Source organism: Anguilla rostrata, chromosome 6 (genome assembly GCF_018555375.3).
Source record: "Anguilla rostrata isolate EN2019 chromosome 6, ASM1855537v3, whole genome shotgun sequence".
In the NCBI taxonomy this organism is placed as follows: Eukaryota; Metazoa; Chordata; class Actinopteri; order Anguilliformes; family Anguillidae; genus Anguilla; species Anguilla rostrata.
In genome coordinates, this window is record NC_057938.1 from 25,390,343 (window position 1) to 25,405,624 (window position 15,282).

Sequence of the window (15,282 nt, forward strand, 5' to 3'; positions counted from 1 at the left end):
GAGTGATTACAGGCATATTTATTGACCAGAATATATCGCTAGAGAGGCAGGTGTCAAATGCTTCACAACACTGACAAATCAACACAATTGCTTCAGCTGTGTCATTGCTTCGGAAAGATTCGCTCTGTCCATCACTAGTGGGCAGCTCCACACTTAACTGACCGATTGGGCCCTGTTTTTTTATTTTATTTATTAATTTATTTATTTATTTATTTATTTATTTATTTATTTATTTATTTATTTATGTATTATTATTATTATTATTATTATTATTATTATTATTATTATTATTATTATTATTATTATTATTTTAGGCCGGCCTCCACTGCTCCACCCCCATTACAGCACGTTCGTAGAACTGCATAAAACCACACGTGCATCAGATGGTTGCAACAACACTTTTGGCCACTCTAAGGAGCATGCAGTCCGCGTAAGTATATGACATTGGCTTTGCTTGTACTATGACAGGAATGTGTTTTTGTATCGCTTTAAATAAACAACTTATACGTGCATAGGTTGTCCTTGTTTGTGGACTACCAAAAGTAAAATAAAACCAGTTAGCATCGGGAAGTCGGTATAATTGTAACAGAAGGGCGGACAAATTTAAACAGTAGCTAAATGAAAACGCCCAATATTGTGCGTAAGAAGGATTTTTTTCTGCACTTACTAATGTTAATAAAGGAAACATAAGGTATGAACAGAATTGAAACAGGTAATGATACTGACTTGTCAAAGCTGGTTGAAATAAAATTCCATAGTGCCCAGGCTAAATATTAGGCTATGTGAGTAAATGAGCAAAATCCAAAAACTTTTATACCGATGTCCTCTGCATTTGCAATGTATTTGTTAAAGACATCTACAATGTCTTTAACAAATATTAAACACAATTTAATTACATGTTAATTTTTTTCAACACCATTCGGCAAGTGTCCATAATCTCCAAATAAGAAGCCCTCTCCATCTCCTCCCTGGGTAACGACCCTCCCGTTTTCGCTTTAGCTGGTATTCTGTAAGCATAGAAAAGCGAGAGAAAAAAAACGTTATATTATAACAACTCAGAGGCGCATAATTGTAACAGCCGTTGCAGAGGAAGACATCATGTTTTTCTTTTTTCTTTTGTTTTTTTTTTTGCTCACCTAGCAAATTATTGACTAAGAAAACCATCGTAATTCGTTAATGACATTTGACTCCTTAAAATTATGCACTGATGATTTGATGATATGATTTGATTTATTACAAGTAAAAATAATGACTTATATTCGAAAATTACTTCCGGAATTGATTTTTTTATTACCCCGCTCAAGAACTTTTATAGAAATATTTCCCTCGAAGGTTGTCGAATCGCTCCGTTTTTTGGTACTCGGCAGAGGACTGATTTGCTCCTGTATGAGCCTGAAATGGCTACTGTAGAAGCAATATACAAGCAAGTCTTTGATTTATTTATTTAGTAATTTATTTAATTAATTGCCCCAGTAATGATGTCTTAGGGAGATAAATCCCCAACTAAACTGTTAACTGCATTTAAAAGCAGATCTGTACACAAGGCACAATACAATAAATCCTTTAATGATCCTCAAGTTAGTCTCATTGTAACCTACAACTAGTGTAATTTGGTTAATTAAAGAACCTGTTAAGTGATGAAATGTTCATTGATCGCTGATGATAATAAAGTAGCTTAATGTTTGTCCAAATAGAGTGGCACAAAATATTTGTTTATTTATGGCACTATTCCTGTTGAAGTACTTTGCCATCAATAAGAAAAGCAAATAAATTGTAGTGTTTCATTTTTTCGAATTGACTAGTTAACCTTGGGTTTTATATATATATATATATATATATATATATATATATATATATATATATACAACTAAAACAAGATAAATCAAAATGATAATAATGCAAATAAATATTTGTGTTGTTTAATATTATTTGGAGTTATATGTCATTGCAGGTGAGTGCAATTCAAGGACCTAATCTGTGAACAACCTGTCTTTAACATATTTTTTTTTTTTTTTTTTTTACAGTTGGTAAAAGGTTTCCATCTCCCAGTTGCTAAAATTTATTCTATAAAAACAAAATGCCCTTGATGCACATCTTGCCTCTGGATGGCACATCCATTCTGTTTATTAGCCTGATTTGTATCATGCTTATTTACATTCTTTATCACAAAAAAAACAATGAGAATTTCCCACCAGGACCCAGGCCTCTTCCACTAGTGGGGAATATATTTATTATGGACAGAAAAAGGCCTTTTCAGACTCTGATGGAGGTAAGTGCCCTACATGCATGTCATCATACTGGTGTTGTCTCATGGTTAACTTAAGTACTTGTTTAACTGGTTCTACACGTCTTTAGAACACGGCACATGGGAGACGGACAGTATGTTGTGATGCAGGTTAATGATTTATGGTCTGTACAATGTCATGTTGTGACTGAGTGACTTGCTCTGGTTGACCTGATCATGAGGTCATTGATTATTTTTTTTCCTCCCCAAATATCCACAGGAACTCTATGGCAATTAAAAGATAGCCTTATCAATTCACACATATCTGGTGTGTAATTGTGTCTCCTCTCTTGGAAGGTTTTACTGCCTCAATGAAGAAACACACAAACACAAAGCTATTCAGAGGGTCATTACTGACATGATATTTAAAATCTTAATGTCCATGTAGGTAATGGCTGTTGAGGCCTGCCATTTTGGAACATCTCATCCAAAATTATAGGAATTAATATGAAGTTTGTACATCCTTTGCTGCTATAACAACCTCTACTCTTCTTGGAAGGCTTTATGCTATATGTTGGAGCATTGCTTTCAGGTCTTGCCACAGAATCTCTAACGGGTTCAAGTAGGACTTTAACTAGGTCACTCAAAACTTTACTTCTTTTAATTTTCAGCAATTCCGATGTGGATTTGCTTTTGTGTTTTGGATCATTGTCTTTCTGCATAATCCGCTTCAACATCAGCTCTCAGTTCAGACATTTTCCTTAAGAAATTTCTGGTACAGAGCGGAATTCATGGTTCCTTCAATAATGTCATCCAGGTTCCAAGGCAGCAAAGCACCCCAATCCTATCGCACTACTTTTCCCCACTTTAGACTCATCTGTCCATAGAACATTATCCCAAAAGGCTTGGGGGTCATCTAGCTGCTTTTTTTTTGCAAATGTGAGATTTTCCCAGTCTCTTTCTTACTGTGAGTCATGAACAGGGACATGAGGCTGGAGAGGCCTGCATTTCTTTGGATGTGCTTCTGAGATTTTTTGTGACTTCCTGGATGAGATATCTCTGTGACCTTGGAGAGATTTTGACAGGCCAGCCACTCCTGGGAAGAATCACTGTTCCAGACAGTGGCTCTCGCTGTGGTTCGTTGGAGTATCAGAGCCTTTTAAATGGTTTTGTAACTCTTTCCTGAAATATATTTTTCCTCATCCCTTATGGAATTTCCTTTGATCATGACGGTCTGCTTGTAGAAACTACTTTACACTGATGGTAAGGTTCTGTATGAGTAAGGTTCAGATTCAGCTGGGCTGGCTACAATCAACCCTCTGTCCAGTCAATTGAATTTAATTAGCAATTAAATTTGGTTAAGTGGCTGAGAAAATAAATAAGCAATTACTTTTCATTGGGTGCTACAGGTGTTTGAAAACGTATTTCATTAAATAAATTAAATAATACTTTAAAGAGTGTATTTTGTGTTTTCTCAGTTTCTTTGTTTAATTCTACATTTTGTCTCTTTGTGACAAATACCCAGTCATAGAAAAAATCAGGAAGGGGGCAAGCACTTTTTCATGGCACTGTATATTGGGTGATCCATATAGGAATTACATTACATAAACAAGACCAAGTGGAGTTGTTTGGCTATAATGCACAACACCATTGGCGAAAACCAAACACCGCAGATGACCACAAGGCTCCCATGCCAACCATCAAGTATGGTGGTGGACTTGGATTGAATCCACCATGAATTCCTCTCTATACCAGCATATTCTAGAGGAAAATATGAGACCACATGTCCTACAGCTAAAGCCTGGCCGAAAATGGATCATGCAACAATATCCCTAAGCAGCCCAGTAAATCTAATGAGGGCTTTGAAAAGGCCAAGTCAAGACCTCAGCCTTATTGAGATCTTATGGTGGAACCTTAAGAGAGCTATGCACAAAGGAAAGCCCTCAAACACCAATAAGCTGAAGCAGTTTTATAAGGAGGAGTGGGACAGAATTCCTCTGATGAAATGTAAGAGGCTGACAAACATACAGAAAATGAGTTTAAGGTTATTTCTACTTAAAGTGTTCTAACAGCAACTGAATCATGAAGTGAACTTAATTTTTCAAAGAAGGCTCCTGCATATTGACTTATTTTTGCTTGAATAAATAATGGAAAAAAAGTCTGTTATGTTTTATTTGTCACATGAGGTAAGATCTGTCTACTGTTAGTTTTATCTACTGTTAGGTGAAGGCTGGATGAGGGTTAGTTATATCCTAATATGTAAAACTGTAGAACTGGATGAGTGTACTTTCTTTTTCACATCACTGTAAGTGTGTGTGTGTATGTTTGTGTGTATGTGTGTCTACAGCTATATTTTAATATTTTCATTGTCAAAAATGGAACATATTTTGTACACCCTCCATTGCAAGGTTAAGACCACTGACAGTTTTTGAGATTGGTTAACATATTTTGGGGAATTTTGATCCATACAGAACCTATCAAGATTCAGAACTTTCAGTTTGAGCTTGTGAACTGCACTTGCCATTTCAAACCACATGCCATTGCATATGTTATTAAACAGAAATTCTGCCCTGGCCATGCATGTTGATTGGTGAATGAATTTTCAATGAAATGATTTAAAGATATATATCTGAAAAATACAACCAGTGATTGAACATTTTACTTTTATTCATATGTGCACACTGAGACTTTGGTACACTGGGATGTGTGAATTGTGCAATTGAGAATATGAGTTGTGCACATTGTTGTGGAGGTGATTTATAAGTGCTTATGTCCTGAAAGTCAGCATCATAATCTTAATTTGGATGACCACAGTCTAGCAATTCGGTTGCAATTCAGCTTTGACAATTCAGCTATAAATTTTTGTTTATCTTGCTAGGGCACTAAATGATAAACATTTAAAGTAAAAAATACATTGTGTCCCCTTATTCTGAATCTGCCAATTAAAATACTGGGCGTTCATCTTGTGGTTTTGTTTTTCTTTCAGCTGAAGGAAAAATATGGCTCAGTGTTCAGCATTCAGTTGGGCTTCCGGAAGATGGTGGTTCTGACTGGCTATGAGACTGTGAAAGAGGCGCTTGTCTTGAAAGCTGACCAATTTGCAGAGAGGCCAGATATTCCTATATTCAAACAAATTACAAATGGAAATGGTATGTCCCAGCTTCAGGTGGAAGTTTTTGTTGACATGTGCAAAAGTCTGTGTGGAAGTGTGCTTCTCCTTCATTCTTTTAATGTTAAATTTCTTCTTATTAAAGATTGTACTGATCAAAAATATATTTAAATGTATGTGATTATGGGAAGATCAATGAAGAACAGCAGGTATTCTGTGTTATGTCTAAGAATTTGTAACTAAGGAAAGACAGCGGCCTCCTTGTACATTGATGCATAATACCTAGAGAATCTTTGAACCCCAGTTGCAGGAGGAAAAATTGTAAACATTTACTTTTGTAAGTAACTTATGTTGGAAAACAGTTTTGTGCAGAAGGCCTTTGAGTTGCAAGAGAAGAGAAAGGATACTGACCTAGAAAGAACTGATTTGCTATATCCAGTAATTGTATAGATTATATTCTATTAAAATAAAGGAATGAAAAGCAAAGTATTAACAGCAACGGTAATGATATAAACATAGTTTGTTAGAACATGGTGGTGTGTATATGAGTAAATATTTCATTTGAATTACAGCATGCATTTAATGAATATAAAGTGCATGTACTTTGGAACTGGAAGATTGAACAATTGTTAATTATGAGAACAAATCCTTGTCATGCATATGTGTGTAGTGAAATATCTGTCATTGATTAAAATGGAAGATTATATAATAGTTATTGTTAAACTAACTGGTGAAACATAAGTTTGACCTAGGCTGGGATTGGTTATTTTAAAGGGAAGATGCATCAGGGTAGGAGGAGATCTGGTTGTATAAAAAGGATGTAAACCGTAATTTGTGTCTTTATGGTACTGGAGACCTCCCGTAGGCCTACGTACATAAAAAGGATTATTGATTGAAGAGAATAAAAAGGTTATTAGAAGAAATCATAATTTCTAGTCTTTATTCTTACATCGCCGACTCACCCACCGAACCTAAGAAGAGGTTTTCCTCCACACCTGATTCATATCTGACTAGGAATAGGGGAGAAAATTTTATTTCAGTCAGGACCACTCATGTAGACTCATTTAGATTAAATATTTAAATGATATGGAATGCAATTATTTTGGTTTGGTGCTGAATAGATCTGCACACACCAGCATGCACTAAGTGGAGTACGATGCATCGCCCCTATTAAACAGGAGAGATGCCAACCACCTCCTCCTTAGTACATTGAAGCAGATCCAAACAACATTACAGTAATTTGGCAGACACTTTTATCAAAAGCGGTGTACAATACGTGTATACTGGAGGTAACTGGAACAACTACAAAACACAGGTCTGACAAGGCACAATACTCATTATGTAACAGTTATTCATATCCAAAAAGACATTAAGTCTAGCATAGGCTAGGTCAGAGGTCAGAGAATATTGTTAAGTCAAAGTAGGAGGCATGACAACAAGTTACAATATCAAGATAATAATACAAGTGCAATATAAGTGCTGGACGGAGGTACACGTAATATGGAAGAGGGGGATTTAAGATGATAGGTGATAGATAGTTAGTCCAGGTATAGTCTGAAGAGATGTGACTCAGACCACATTGGAAGCTGTGAACCTGATCCTGGCAGTGATCGGTAACCAGTAGAGTGAGCTGAGCAGAGGAGTGACGTGAGAGAACTTAGGAGGGTTGAAGGCAAGAATCAGCATTCTGAATCATCTGTAGTGGCTATATGGCACAAGCTGGCAGGCTTGCAAGGGGGGTGTTGCAGTAATCAAGACAGGAGGTCACCATAGCCTGGACAAGTAGCTGGGTGGAGTGCGTGGTCAGGTGTGGTTGAATCCTCCTGATGTTGTACAGGAGGAATCTGCAGGACCATGATGTTGCCTTGATATGCTCCTTGAGGTCCAGCTGGTCATCCAGGACCACCATTAGGCTTTTTGCAGAGTGGAAGGGAGTAAAGCAATACTTTTTTGAGCAGTAGCAACAGAAATTACAAAGCCCAACACCAGCAATGGGCAGCACGGGAGAGGTCAGACTGTCGGTTTAAAAAGGCACTATTAGTGTGCATATACACATCACTACATGTTCTCATACTCAACCATGTGATGATATGTGATTGATTGAGTATGAAAACATGGTTGCTGAAGCTGACCATTGGTCAGCCGCAGCAAATTTCCTGATCGAACTTGCTGTGTGTGCATGATAATAATCTATTTTTTGACCCTAGGTATTATTTTTGGCCATGGGGATTCATGGAAAACTATCCGTAGATTCACACTGACAGTCCTACGTGACCTTGGAATGGGAAAGCGGAATATTGAGGAAAAAATCATTGAGGAATCTGAACACCTGGTGAAGCAGTTTGAAGCAAAAAAAGGTGAAGCTAATCAAATCATGAGTGTTTCTGCTCAGTGTAACTACAGATACCACAGGATTAGAGAAAGTGCTTCTGCTCAATATTTCTAAAGACAAAATATGTTTAGAAACAAGTATGCCTGCTCAGTATTGCTGTAGACAAAACAAATTGTGAAACAAGTTCTTCCTTTCAATATTGAAAATGAAAAACGTGTGCTAGGAAACATTCTATCAATCTCATCCGTGTGCTTTTACTTAGTGTTATAATAGAAAAACATTTTTTATAAACCATAATATAGTATGTGATGTGAGCAGTCTCAACCAAGTAATTCTACTACAGACTCAACATTCTTAGAAACAAGGTCTACTCAGTATTTGTAATGACAAAACATGCTTAGAAACCACTAGAAATGTAATCAGTCTCACCTGGTTATTTCTCTGGGCTTTTTTGAGCATTGGGCGTCAGTTCGCTGTTTTTCTATGTGAAGAAATGATTAGAAACCAAAAACCTTGCTTATGTAGGAATAACAGAATCAGAATGTTACCTTCTTTCTTGAACTCGATGAAATGGTTGTGCATAATGAACCGTGTAAGTGTAATTCATAAAGCATGAGGGCTATATTATTTGACCTGTCTTTTCCCCCTTAGGTGAACCGTTTCTGACAACAATTCCTATTAACGCAGCTACATCTAACATTATAGTCTCCCTGATTATGGGAAAAAGATTGGAATATGAAGATGAAATTTTCATTAAACTTTTGATCTTGAACAATGAGAGCTTCCGACTTGTTGGAGGCCCATATATACAGGTGTAGTAACTATTACACTATTATTTTATTTATTTATTTATTTATTTATTTATTTTTATTATTATTACATAGACATTTACAGATGCTCTTACCCGGAGCAACTTACATAACTTTTAGTATTTTGTTTTTACATAGTATCCATTTATACAGCTGGACATGTACTGAGGCAATTCAAGTAAAGTATCTTTCTCAATTGTGCAAAGGTAATGTGTGCAATCTTTAGGTTACAATCCCTGTTCCTTGCCCATTGTGCTACATTGCCACCTGCAAAATGACAAGTTATTATTATTATTATTATTATCATCATCATCATCATTATTATTGGTAGTGGTAGCGGTAGTGGTAGTAGTAGCAGCAGCAGTAGCAGTAGCCATAGTAATAGTAGTACAGTAAAAGTCTAAAAACATTCTGTCTCTAACCTGTGTTTTAGTTGTACAACATGTTTCCTGTGTTGCACCCCCTGCCTGGACCACATTATAAAGTTATAAAACACCAGAATATTCTGAAGGACTTTTTCAGACAGATTTTCATCCAACACAGAGAAGTCCTTGATGAAAATGACAAAAGAAGCTACATCGATGCTTTCATGAGCAAGATGGAGGGGGTAAGACACTGTTTATGTTTATATAATCATCTGTGTTCATATTATATGAATCATCACATATTAGTTGTGTGCATGTGTTTAGGCACATAAGGAAAAAAGGCTTACCCACACAAAGGCTTACCCACACAACTGAGTGTTACCAGTGAGTGTGTAATAAACAGATGTTTTGACCACCAGGTATTATACCTGACAAAGACCTGCAGGTCGAAAGGTTGAGTGTAAATTAAACCCTGACTGTGAAAATTCAAACGCAGGGAGCAGGTAATCCTTTTTTCATATGGTTCTATTTATTTGTTCGCCCTGCCCTGCACCTGTCTACAGTTTTTATGCACAATGTGTCTACAGTGCACTTTCTGGTTTTTCCTCCAAAGGTTTAGGCAGCTCTTGCCAATGTGAATTTTAATTGTAATGCATATTCACTGTTCATTTGCATTTATTTCAGAATCAAATAAACTAAAATGAACACTGTGTACAAAATTTTGGGCACCCTCTTAGTTTCTGTAGTACTTAGTAACACCACCATCTTGTCAGATCTGTGACAGTTTTTTTCAGTTTCTTTAATTTTTTCCTCTCTTTCCTGCAGAACTTTTCTAGCTGAGAAATATTCATAGATGTCTTTACATGCATTACATAGAAACACTTAGCTGGCAACAGGAAATGTTTGGAAGCTGTTATAGCTCTGACAAAATGTTTTATTATGTATTAAGTCAGTGTTTCCCAACCGGTGTGATGTCAGGCGAGGTCAGGTGTGCAGTGTGAAAGTGCAGTGTGAAAGTGCAGTGTTTTTAATGTTCAAAAGAATTTAAAAAACTTAGATGAACAAATCCCATTCACAAAAGACAAAATAAATGTCATTAAAATGCATATCGCTTAATTAAGACCCCAAAAGAACATTTAGGCCTACTGTTGGCATGTCACATCAACATCAGTACGTCGCTCGGGGGTTTTTTTCGGTCGGCGTGGTGTGCCATGAGATTCTGTAAATTTGGAAAATGTGCCGCGGAAGGAAAAAGTTTGGGAAACGCTGTATTAAGTGACAGGGTGCGTTAACTGAAAAAACAAAAAGCAGACATGAATGCAAGCACAGTTAATATTTGGTAATTGGAATAGTGTAAGTCCAATAAATTTGTTTTAGCAATGATGTTTGCATTGACTGAGCCCTGAGCCAGATTAGTCATTTGGGGCTGCAGACTGGGGCAAACAGGCTTGAACAGTCTCCCTCTGGGAACCAGGCCTTAGGCACAGCTGTGGGCTGGCAGTACACAGTTGTGATTGATCAGCTACATGGATGTTTTTTAGTTCTGTCAGAGTGACCTGCAGTCATACTTGGCAATTATCTCTGCAGCCTTCACAGGCTTTCACTGATGACTGATGACCATCACAAATGACAAATAACGACAATGAGCCATGTGTTGTACCCATGCAAATGTGTTATTAACTGGCAGCAGTGTAGTATAATGGGTAAGGATCTGGTTTTGTGGATCTAAAGGTCACAGGTTCGATTCCTGGGTAGGACAGTGTACCTTTGAGCAAGGTACTTAACCTGCAATGCTTCAGTATATATCCAACTGTATAAATGGATTAAATGTAAATGCTATGTTAAAGTTGTGTACGTCGCTCTGGATAAGAGCATCTGCTAAATGCCTGTAATGTAAGTGAAATACTCTTTATGCGTTTCAGATGATTGGACAGGCAGGATGATAGATAAAAATATGAACCAAAGTACACATTTGAATCATCTGCCAATAACTATTTAAAGATTTTGTTGAAATCAAAAAGCAGTCTTAATTTTTGATACTGTTCCTACTGCCACATTAAATCATTTGGCAGTTGTTGTGACCTATTTGCAGATGTAGAACATACAAAAAATGAAAAGGTGGCTTAATTATGGAAATGTATAATTCCTGGTAGTATCAATGTGGTCTTTGTCTGGAGTTGCAGTGATGAGAAGGGTCCAGAATTATGATTGGGAATTCCAACCTATGAAAAAACTTAGAGGATAACCTGTCCATTGTTTAAGGTATGTTCAAAGTGATCCCAATGTCAACCCACAGGAAAAGAACCACTCATACTCCCACTTCCACGAAATGAACCTCCTGTGTACTGTCACAAATCTTTTTGTGGCTGGAACAGAGACCACGTCTAGCACCCTTTCCTGGGCTCTCTTGATCCTGATCAAGCACCCCAACATCCAGAGTGAGTTGATGGTATTTTAGAATCCATACTTGTTGTTTTAAATAAATGATTCAGTTAAATCCTGCAGTGAATCAGTAGTTCCATGACTATGGAAGATTCTTGTTTGTTATTTGTATTTCTTCTGTCCTTTATCAGGTCCTGGTCAAAGGGGAAATGAAATGGCTATTGTCTGATTGTCTATCTATTCACCACAGAGTGGTGAGATATCATCATGTTGTGGAGTGTGTGGGCTCTTGTGATTAAGTAGATGAGGCACTGCCTTTTTCCCTTCTTTCTCTAAGAGTGCCACAGATCACTTGAAAGGGGGTTTGCCTTTAAGGGGCTTTGCCAGGTGGGGAGGAATGTGTAACATGCAGTCCAAGCCTTAACAGTGTTTCTCTCCCTGAAGGTACAGCAGGTTGTTATCATAAATGCAATCAGAAACACCTCAGGTGTGTGTGCCTGTAAGTGAGACTTCTGCAGTCTGTAGTCCTGCAGGTCTCTCTCCCCCAAAATCACAACAGCAGCTGTTCTGGTAACCACAATCAAAAGGGAGGCATAGGTTGCTTTTTTGGTATCACAGATTTAAACAAAACAACAAAGAGACAGGCAAGCCTTTATTGCAAATGAATTGCATAAATACATGTTGGTATACACGTGTTCTTGCTTCATTTCTGTCACATTTTCAGTGAAGGTCCACGAGGAGATTGACAGGATCATTGGAGGGGCGAAGCCCAGAGCTGAGCACCGGCAGATGATGCCCTTCACAGACGCTGTGATTCACGAGGTTCAGAGGTTTGCCGACATCCTCCCCATGGGCCTGCCTCATGAAACAACCTGTGATGTAGACCTCAGGGGCTACTGTATACCCAAGGTTAAATGCAACAATCTGTTGATGTATAAATGCAAACACTCTGTTCATGTATTCTGTATATAGTGCCATGAAAAGTATTTGTCCCTTCCTGATTTCCTCTATTATTTAATATTTTCAACACTGAATGGTTTCAGATCTTTTGGGAAAATGTAATAGACATAGGGAACCTGAGTAAACACAAAATAAATTTTGAAAAAATTGTTTCATTTATTTAATGAAAAATGTTATCAAACACCCAAAGGTATCAACCATAAAATGTGTTTACTCAGTTTCCCTTGGTCTAATATTACATTTTGTTTAAAGGTCTGAAACCATTCAGTGTTAAAAAGAAGCAATAATAGAGGAAATCAGGAACGGGGCAAATACTTTTTCACGGCACTGTACATATCCATAATGTTTGGGACAAAGACTTTTTTTTTCTTGCCTGGCCTGGCAGAGCATCACCAGAGATACTCAGTACCTAATGATGTCTATGGGTCACAGAATTCAAGCAGTCATCGCATGCAAAGGATATGTGACAAAGTAATAAACATGACTACTTTCATTTACATATCATTAATAGGTCCCAAACATCACAATGCCCTGAAATAGGGGGGCTATATATAAAAAGTTCTGGAATTTCTACATGGTGAAATTAAAGTGTATAACAATACCCTTAACAAAACCTGGGAATGTGAATTGATTTCAAATCTAAAATTGTGATTACAGAGCCAAATTTAAAACTAAATAATGCCTTTATCCTAAACATTATGGAACTTACACTTTGGAATGTCTGAATTGTTCCCAGAATGACTATTTCCCGTCATTCAAATGAAATATTTTAATGCTTTTCCTTTGAAAGCGTAAGAATGAGCTGTGTTTTACACTTCTGTACAGGGGACTTACATTATCCCACTGCTGAGATCAGTACACCGGGATAAGAACCACTGGGAGAAGCCAGACCACTTCTACCCACCACATTTCCTCAATGAGCAGGGGAAGTTTGTCAAACGAGAAGCCTTCATGCCATTTTCTGCAGGTAATGCCATTTTGCACATGGTAGGGACCAGAGTTGTCTTCAATGTTAATAATGAATTGCATTTATGCAACACTTTCATCTTTAAGCATGTTGTCAATAGACTGAGGCTGGGATCTAATCAACATTTGCCCCAAATTCAATTTCTACTAATAGTTTGGGGAGTTCAGCAATCACTAAACCAAACTTGCTAAATTGAGTTTGTGCAGAAAAAGTGTAAAGCTTGCATTTACATGTAAGTCAAAGTTAAGGACAAATGTTGAATTAAATACAGGCCAGTCTTGGCATTATTAAGACCTAAGTTTGTGGGGAGCGTATCTATGTTCCCAGGGTCCTAGGACCTTGGGAACATAGGACCCTGGGAGAGCACATTTGTAGAGCTGGAGAACATAGGACCCTGGGAACATAGGACCCTTTGTCATGTTCCCATTATGTGCCATGTAAATCTGGGGAACATAAGACCACCCTGGGAACCTAGGAATGACCCAAAGTTTGTGATTATATTTATGCCCTTACCGCATCAAGTTTGACTCCTTAATATGTTCAAATCCATTGAGAGATTTAAAGTTTCAGTAAGCTGAACAGCAAGTAAGAGGAAATGTTTTTCATTTTAACTTCCTTTTCTCTAATATCTACAAAAATAAGTATATACTGTTCATTCATGCCATAATAGACAAAAGGCAGCATGCTACAAAATTTTATATTGGTAAAATTCAGTTCAATGGCTTAAATTAGTAAGCAGTCCTGCTTCTGGATGTCATGGTGGGATTTGACCCTGGCCCTGTTCTTCTCTGGCCGTTGCTAGGCCGCAGGGTATGCGTTGGAGAGACGCTGGCCAGGATGGAGCTGTTCCTGTTCTTCACGTCTCTGCTGCAGAACTTCTCCTTTCACGCCACCGAAGGGGTGAATGGGGAAGACATCGACCTGTCCCCAACTGGGGGTCTGACCCTTTGCGCCCCGAACATCCAGGTGCGCGCCCTGGCCCGAAACATAAACGTCTAGGTGCCCCTCTGCTAGCACCAGTCTGTAATGCAATCCCAGACCGCCCTCATATTAATCTATGTGTAGGATAGAGACCACTCATATATTTAAGGGCATTTCATGTCTACTGTAAGCACAACTAGATGCCATTAGCTATATAGCTTTAGAAAACATCAATTTGTGGAATTTAATTTTTTCAGAAATACAGCAATTTGTGGGATTAGGTGGTCTTCTCAGGGTCATCCTTGTATCATCACAGGCATCAACACACTAGTTTCCCAGACAGGCACTCTCATTGAACATGTTAGAATTTAGGTGTGGAGTATTTTTTAATTTTAGGGCTGTTAACGTGGTGATGGTTTACATTTTGTCAAATTGTTAAAATGGTGTATTCAACATATTTGTCACAAGTCTATTTCCAATTGAATATCTGAAACACTCCTGTTTTTCTCAGGTAACGGAGTAAAAATACCTTTTTGTAAGTTCCAAGAACGTTGCAAACCACTGAACAAATGTGCATTAAATTTTTCATAGAGGAGTACAGTACTAGTGTAGTATATTATTACAAGACGCTTTTGGGTAAAATGCAGAAGGGAAGAACATTATCAATATTTTTCATATCCACAAATCACCTGATTTTGGCAGCCAGGTTGTAAATAAAAAATGCAGCAATAAGCACTCACTAAACCTGTTATTCATAATATGTATATGCAAACCTTGCCTTTGTACAAAAACATTAAGTGAAATAAAATTTTGACGGCAATTGTTTTAAATTTAGTTTTAACTAATGTTTTAATTGCTTTCGACTATTGTTTTACTGCATGTTCTTCTTTTGCTTTCTTTTATTTTAGTTGTAAACCACAATATTGTAAATGGGGCTCTTCCTCAATGCTTCCCTGAAATTTATATTACATAAATACTGGAATTCATAGTAATTACTGTGAGACTGAAATGTTTTTCCAATTGCACAATTGCACAGTACTTCGATTTCAGTGCATAAAACACAAAATCAAAATTAAACTGTGCATTTACATTTTTCCCCAGAAAATCTGGTTAATGTCTGGCATTACAATTCCCAGCCTGTGTGAAATAGTGGATGTGGTTTATCACAACAATAAACATTAACAAGGAATGATGGTAGCTGTACTGAAATTTC

General features: G+C 37.3%; 1 protein-coding gene across 1 annotated transcript; it reads left to right on the plus strand.

Annotated features, from left to right (window-relative positions):
* The first annotated feature begins 350 nt into the window (after nt 1-350).
* On the plus strand, nt 351-14,903 carry LOC135256914 (cytochrome P450 2K6-like). The gene is made up of 10 exons (XM_064339186.1): nt 351-430; nt 2,025-2,269; nt 5,211-5,373; nt 7,541-7,690; nt 8,317-8,477; nt 8,908-9,081; nt 11,136-11,277; nt 11,946-12,130; nt 13,007-13,148; nt 13,951-14,903. Exons 2-10 carry the CDS (start codon nt 2,078-2,080, stop codon nt 14,145-14,147), a joined length of 1,506 nt encoding a protein of 501 aa, XP_064195256.1. The 5' UTR covers nt 351-430; nt 2,025-2,077; the 3' UTR covers nt 14,148-14,903.
* The last annotated feature ends 379 nt before the right edge of the window (nt 14,904-15,282 follow it).